Source organism: Phalaenopsis equestris, unplaced genomic scaffold (assembly GCF_001263595.1).
Source record: "Phalaenopsis equestris unplaced genomic scaffold, ASM126359v1 Scaffold000001, whole genome shotgun sequence".
In the NCBI taxonomy this organism is placed as follows: Eukaryota; Viridiplantae; Streptophyta; class Magnoliopsida; order Asparagales; family Orchidaceae; genus Phalaenopsis; species Phalaenopsis equestris.
In genome coordinates, this window is record NW_018164443.1 from 709,960 (window position 1) to 718,002 (window position 8,043).

Below are 8,043 nucleotides of genomic sequence, written 5' to 3' on the forward strand. Positions count from 1 at the left end.
TCTCTCTCTCTCTCTCTCCCTTTCTCTCTCTCTCTCTCTCACTCACTCACTCACTCACTCACTATATATGTGTGTGTGTGTGTTTTATTTGTGCATAAAAGTTGTATTTATTTTTAACATATTATAATACATATTTTTTATTTGATATGAATGATTTGGGAGATAAAGAATAAAAAAAAAGAGTAAAGTTTTGGTTAGTTGTGTAAATATATAAGCTTGGGTGGTATGTTAATAGATGTCCATTTTCATTGTTATATTAATTTGCTCTAGAAACAAACAAACCAATAGATTCAACTTTAATTATAATTTCAGCGTCAAGGTATACCTATTCTATCTATCAAAGCATCGGTCACTTAATTTCTTTGTTCTCATCCACCCGGCCGGCCTTTGTCTAGACATTTACATATCTAACCTCAAAATTATATATAAGCAATTATATTCTTTAAATACATGGAGCAATTATATTCTTTAAATACATGGAGCAATTATATTCTTTAAATACATGGAGCAATTATATTCTTTAAATACATGGAGCAATTATATTCTTTAAATACATGGAGCAATTATATTCTTTAAATACATGGAGCAATTATATTCTTTAAATACATGGAGCAATTATATTCTTTAAATACATGGAGCAATTATATTCTTTAAATACATGGAGCAATTATATTCTTTAAATACATGGAGCAATTATATTCTTTAAATACATGGAGCAATTATATTCTTTAAATACATGGAGCAATTATATTCTTTAAATACATGGAGCAATTATATTCTTTAAATACATGGAGCAATTATATTCTTTAAATACATGGAGCAATTATATTCTTTAAATACATGGAGCAATTATATTCTTTAAATACATGGAGCAATTATATTCTTTAAATACATGGAGCAATTATATTCTTTAAATACATGGAGCAATTATATTCTTTAAATACATGGAGCAATTATATTCTTTAAATACATGGAGCAATTATATTCTTTAAATACATGGAGCAATTATATTCTTTAAATACATGGAGCAATTATATTCTTTAAATACATGGAGCAATTATATTCTTTAAATACATGGAGCAATTATATTCTTTAAATACATGGAGCAATTATATTCTTTAAATACATGGAGCAATTATATTCTTTAAATACATGGAGCAATTATATTCTTTAAATACATGGAGCAATTATATTCTTTAAATACATGGAGCAATTATATTCTTTAAATACATGGAGCAATTATATTCTTTAAATACATGGAGCAATTATATTCTTTAAATACATGGAGCAATTATATTCTTTAAATACATGGAGCAATTATATTCTTTAAATACATGGAGCAATTATATTCTTTAAATACATGGAGCAATTATATTCTTTAAATACATGGAGCAATTATATTCTTTAAATACATGGAGCAATTATATTCTTTAAATACATGGAGCAATTATATTCTTTAAATACATGGAGCAATTATATTCTTTAAATACATGGAGCAATTATATTCTTTAAATACATGGAGCAATTATATTCTTTAAATACATGGAGCAATTATATTCTTTAAATACATGGAGCAATTATATTCTTTAAATACATGGAGCAATTATATTCTTTAAATACATGGAGCAATTATATTCTTTAAATACATGGAGCAATTATATTCTTTAAATACATGGAGCAATTATATTCTTTAAATACATGGAGCAATTATATTCTTTAAATACATGGAGCAATTATTTTCGTTAATTATGATAATATAATAATTCCATAAAATTACTCTGGTAAAATGGGAAGTTTTAAGGTAGTTTTGACTTTTTAGGCTTCCTTCCGCTTTCAAGTGCCGAGTATGGTTTACAACTTCACAGCCCTCTCTGGTTCCTGAAGAGATCAGGGTTCTATATATTCTTGAATCTTCATGATTTCGTATTGCTTCGAGTTTTCGATCGCGGATTGAGATGAAATTGGCGGCTCTGCTGACTTCAGCGGGAATAAACATCGGCGTTTGTGCTCTGCTGTTGTCTCTGTACTCGATCTTGAGGAAGCAGCCGGGGAATGCTAGTGTTTACTTTGGGCGGCGGCTAGCGGAGGAGAGGAGTCGACGGCTGAGTTCGTTTATTCTGGAACGGCTGGTGCCGTCGCCGAGATGGATGGTGCAGGCGTGGGGGTACAAGGAGGAGGAGATACTTGATATTGCTGGGTTGGATGCGGTGGTGTTCATTAGGATTATTGTGTTCAGGTAAGTTGAGGGATGGAAATCTGTTTTGACTTCTTTGACACGATATTGGAATTGGTATTTTGCTTAAACTGTAGACTTTGAGACTGTGGAATGGTTTATGTTACCTTTTCCACGGTTCTGCTTTGAGACTGTTTAAATTGAGAGATTTGGTTTGGAAGTATTGCAAATTTGCAAGGCTTATTGAATTATATTAGTTTTATTCCGGAGTTGTTAAAACTAGGCTTAAGCAGAAGAAACGACTGAAAGTGCTGAAAATATCGAAATTCAACTTAAACTATAGACTTATTCATCAAGGTCGTGCTTCAAGAATGCATTTTTTACATCAAGTTGGTATAAACGTCAATCTTGATTTAGTGTAAGTCTGAGTAGAACCCGAATCGTATTAAGTTTGGCAATGCATGAAGTCAACTTTTGACAACCAGTTTGGTTTTGAATCTTTCTTTTTTTTCTTCATCTCATTTGTATTCTATCATGAATATACATTTGAATCCTACAAGATTTTTTCCATGAGTTAATTTTGTAGGTGTTCATGTGTTATTCTTTTTTAGAGCCTAAATTTTTTTCTCAACTGTCTATTTCCATGTTGAAACCCTTAAAGCCTTTTGGATCGATTTGTGAATCTGCACACTATTAAAATTTGTTACAAAAGCTTTGTAAGATGATAATAATTTCTCATAAGCTATATATTTTTCAATTGGATGAACAATGCACGCTCGGATATCTTTCTTGTGTGCAATTGGTTAATTAAAGTCATCAACTATCGGTGTAAGAGAGTCATAAGATGAGGAATCAATATCATTACGATTAATTAGATGCAGGAGGACTTGATTCTGGCTCTCGACAATCCTAGGTCTACATAATATCCTCTACGTGCTCAGTGATTCTTCCTTTTTTTTTGTGTAGATACGAAGTTCTGGTCATTAGTGTCATGTTGAGGTGGAGTAGAGGCAATTGGGATTATTTTTTGTGACAGAGATTGGTTCTTCAAGTGGAGCTGGTTGAGGGATAGGATTTGATTGAGTTGAAATAAAAATGCCTTGAGTATCCTAAAAAAAAAAATTAAAATCTAATATTCCATCGCGTTCTTCCCTTGAATTTTATATTTGGGAAAATAAGATGCCTCTCGAAGAAGATGACATCCATGGAGTTGGATATTTTCCTATTGGTTGGAGAGTAGTATTTTGTGTCATTTTTTATTCTAGTAGTAATTGAGAAAAATGTAGAGACTTAGGATTAAGTTTAGTGCGTTGTTATTGTTGGATGTTAATGAAGACACAATAATAAACAATCCTAATGGTAAGTCAAAAGAAAGAGAACGGATGTGTGCGTAGGATTCCATGCGAACATTACGAAGAATTTAAAATTTTAGGATTCGATTAAGCATCATATTGATGAGATATGTGGCTGTGAGAATAATTTTACCTCAAATAATATTTCGGTACATGATTAAAGAGAATAATGGCTCAAGTAAGTGTCAATTTTTTTCTTTTAGCGACCACATTTTGTTGAGGGGTATCCATACAAGAATTTATATGAATTTGAATTTTTTTTTGGAATTGAGTGAGGATCATGGAATGAAATGATTGAAATATATTGCCTCTTTTAAATTTTTCTTTCATAAAGAATATTCATGTTATTCTTTTGTGAACATCTATGATTGATACAAACCATTTTTCTCCATTTATATCTTTTACTTGTGAGGGTTCCAATATATCATTGTGAATTGCAAAAAAAGGATGTGAAGGCTTGTATTGCTATTTAGAATATACATGTTTGATATGCTTTGCAAGTTGGCAAATTTCGCAATGAAAAAAAATTGAGTTTTTTATTCATAAAAATGTGAAAATATTTTTTTCATATACACAAAATTTAGATGACCAAGATGACAATAACTCAACATAACTTGACTTTCAACTAAAATACATTGAAAGAATTTGAACTAGACTCAGAAATACAACTTAATGAATGACTTTGCCTATTGATGAAGTTATTTTCATTGAGTAAGTATAGACTATCGTGCATCTCAGCGTTGCTAATCACATTTCTTGAATCCACCATAAAAAAAATCACAACAATTGGAATAAGATTTAGTCACACATTTTAGATAACGAGTGACTTTGTTGATTGAAAGTATGTTGCAGTTTAATTTTGGAACAAAAAAAAATAGTAGTGATGAAAATTTTTCGTGTATTCTATTGATGCAATTTATGTTATTGCTGAGAATGAATCATAAACCATTCAAACAGCGGGCTGATTTTTATAAGGGTTATAATTTTTAAAACATTGTTATCTCTCGTCATATAACATGAGGTTATGAAGTCAACTATCCAAATTTTTAATTTATTGTTTTGGACAATAAGAGTATGTGATAAGATATCTTAGTGTGCTAGCAGACAGATAGGTTATCTGATAGAAGATTGTGATACTTGTCTTGAACTAGAATTAGATATTCTCTGCAGTGCTTCAATTTGCTCTTGTAAATGAGTTGAATTTTGAATTATTGTTTGTTTTTACAACAATATTTGCATGGTTCTCTCTATTATATTCTTCATTAGATGGCTTTCAATCTGCAGTTTCATCATGTAATTTTCAACACTTTTCATTCGCATGACCAAGCTCTTTATAGTGGTTGCACCATGACCGTCCTTCCTGGACTTGTTATTCTGAGAGAAATTTTGAGTGTACAAGGTTGATCCTTCAACAGATGATGTGGTGTGGGTTTCTGTTATCATCAACTTCTTTTTGCTCTCCTCGCTTCGAACTTTATTAAAGGCCTCCCGAAAAGTAGGGAGGGGTTCATTTCTCATAATTCTCTCCTTGACTTCATCTAGGTCTTTGTTGAGACCAAGGAGGAATTTGATGGTCCTTTTTTGTTTAGTAATCCTTCTATGTAAGGCAAAATCATTGGGACATTTTTAGGAGTAAATCTCATATATGTCCAATTTCAAACAACAACGTGTGAGGGTGTTGAAATATTAAGTAACATTCAATTCTTCTTATCGTAGATCATGTAATTTGGTCTTAATCTCAAATAGTTTTGAGAAGTTTTCTGTGCTATAATAGGTTTCACGTGTAGCCTCTCATATCTCCTCAGTTGTACTATCACTACTAAAAAAAAGAATTTTCACAGCACTTTATACAGACATCAACAATGATAAGAACCCTTGTTTTGCTCTTTGCAACAGACTTTAAATCGCTGCAATTGCTAGTGCTGCAAAGGCGTTTAACAGCGGTTTTAAGTATTTTAATGTATTTTTTTTAATATTTTTAGCAGTGTTTTTTAAAAGTGTCGTTAATTAAGTGTTGCAAAAAACTTTTTATTAGCTGTGTATAAAGCAAGAAGTTTTCTCCTACCTCTATGGTCATGAAATTATAGAGCAAGAAGTTTTCTCCTACCTCTATGGTCATGAAATTTATTAACTATGACATGATCATGTGGTCATCAGTCTTTCAGGCCCGATATTTGGAATGTCACTTCTTGAGAAAATATTTTGCCTGTGAGATGTTTATTTTTCACTCTACCGTTGATGTGTACATAAAGACCATGTGGTCATCAGTCTTTCAGGCCTGATATTTGGAATGTCCCTTCTTGAGAAAATATTTTGCCTGTGAGATGCTTATTTTTCACTCTACCGTTGATGTGTACATAAAGACAGACAATGGCCACTGAAGAAAAATTTGGCCTTGCATATTATGGTTCATGACAAGATGAGTTATCAGGTGCACTAGAGGCTGAAGATGCGGGCTCGGATCTTGGGATAACTTTCGAAAAAGAAGATGGCGAGATGATGTCATGTTTGGCGCCATAATAAGATTGTGAAGCCCGAATCAAGAAGATCTGCTGCTTGGATGGAAGCGAGAAGAGGAACCTTAGCTTGATTGTTCGGCTGGACGAGCGAACAAGAACTTGAGAGAGATGTGAAACTCTTGGTTTTGGTGCGTTTGGCACTTGGCGGTAGGTGGTCGTGCCAACAACAAGTGAGATGGCAACTAGGGCAAGTTGAATTGCTCGCCACTTTGTCGAACTGAAAAGGAAGATTTCTCTATTTCAATCGACCCCTCTCGGATCCAAGAAGAAAGGAGAGAAGATGACTCGTGATGACCAAAGAGGTCGTGCTCGCGAGAAGTCACAGCTTGTAATGAAGAAACGATGACAAGAGATTGAACAGAACATCTGCAGAGCATTTTGTGGAAGGATGAAATGATCATTCAAGCGTTCTATGGAGCATTTGAACGGCTTTATGGAGATCAAACGAAACGTTCAAATGGAAGGGACGAGCAAGGACTGCAACTCGTGTGTTCAAGAGACAGAGTAGTTATTCGAACGATGTCTATTGCTAGTGCGTACGAGGGAGACAGAGCACTATTTGAACGAATTAGGTTGATGGCTTTGATACTATGCAAAAATATGGGAAAATATTTTTGTTTCTTTCTATCTTCAATGCATTCATCATATAACATATATATAATAATGAAAGGAGACAAAATAGGAATCCCACCAAATAGGAAAAATAAAAAAAGTAAATATGTAATAGAAGGAACCACAATTAGTGAAATATATTATGAGTTAAGGAAATAAATTTCTTCCTAATCAAATATGTGAATTGGCACTTTCCTACATAAACCTATGTCGATATAGTTATTTCATGTGAACTATGGATTGATTATAGCTGTTAGTCCTAAGGTTTTCAGAATGCACATTTACGGGATGAAGGAAGAGCTTTGAGAGGCAGGCTATTTGTTATGTTGATATTGGGTATCATATTCTTTTTATATGCTTGAGCTTCCATTAAGACATTTTCATGATTTAGAATAATTAGGTCTGAACCTTCTCTCCGCCCCTGCTATGAAGATGAGGTTAGGAGATGCATAATTTTTCTTATGCTCCAGTACATTCCTTCTTTCATTCGGTTTATACTTATTGTGGTGTGCAGCTGTCTACTGAGGAAGGTAAATTTATATTTCTTAGAGAATGCTTAAGTTATGTGAGGAGTAAGTATATTTTTTGCTGTGATGTTTTACCTCTGTAGAATGGCGTCTCAATTTTGAAGTATTTCTTATTATACTGATTATCTGTCATGGTTTTGCAGTGATCTTTATTATTGAATTACGCTTATGTTTTTATTTTCATTTCAATGTCATTATAAACCTTCATGCATGCGTTAACTCTATGGTTGATGTTTGTTGTATTTTTTCTTTGTTTGCAGTATGCGCATATTCTCTATTGCTGCAGTTGTTTGCGTGTTTGGTGTACTGCCTCTGAATTATTTTGGCCAGGAAATGGAACATGTTAATATTTCATCTGAATCCCTAGAAGTATTTACCATTGGAAACGTCCAGAGCAAGTCCAAATGGTAACTTCTAACACTTGAACTTAGTTGATAAGCACCATATTACTATATGCATTACCTCTTCTAATAATATATTTCTATCGTTTTTGTATTTAGCTTTTTTATACACGATTGTATTTAGCTTTTTTTATGCACGAAAGTCGTACCTTCTCCTAATTCCATGAACTTTTTAGTGTTCGTCATTCAACAACTGTGCCCACATTAGGTTTTTATGACTTTTAGTAAACTCACTTTTTTTATTAGAAATACTGCGGTTATATGGCTTCTTGCAGAATGCTTAATTATTATACTATGATCATCACTATTTCTTGACTTAATGAAATTTAATTACCAATCAGCTATGGCTTTCCTCGTCATTTTAGTTTCATTTTGTATTTCGACTGTAAGTGTTTATGAAGGATATGAACGAAGTTTCCTCTTTAATGCAGGTTTTGGGTCACTGTTTTGCGTTGTATA

The 8,043-nt window shown here is 32.7% G+C and overlaps 1 protein-coding gene across 1 annotated transcript; it reads left to right on the forward strand.

Annotated features, from left to right (window-relative positions):
* Nucleotides 1–1,843: 1,843 nt before the first annotated feature.
* On the forward strand, nucleotides 1,844–7,594 carry LOC110029582 (CSC1-like protein RXW8). The gene is made up of 2 exons (XM_020732322.1): nucleotides 1,844–2,236; nucleotides 7,444–7,594. The coding sequence occupies exons 1-2, from the start codon at nucleotides 1,956–1,958 to the stop codon at nucleotides 7,592–7,594; spliced, it is 432 nt and encodes a 143-aa protein (XP_020587981.1). The 5' UTR covers nucleotides 1,844–1,955.
* Nucleotides 7,595–8,043: the final 449 nt, after the last annotated feature.

Excerpts from the sequence above, each read along its gene's own strand:
- LOC110029582 (XM_020732322.1), top strand. The coding sequence starts at position 1,956 with ATGAAATTGGCGGCTCTGCTGACTTCAGCGGGAATAAACATCGGCGTT. Across the intron at positions 2,237-7,443 it reads ATTAGGATTATTGTGTTCAG|TATGCGCATATTCTCTATTG; the intron begins GTAAGTTGAGGG and ends CTTTGTTTGCAG.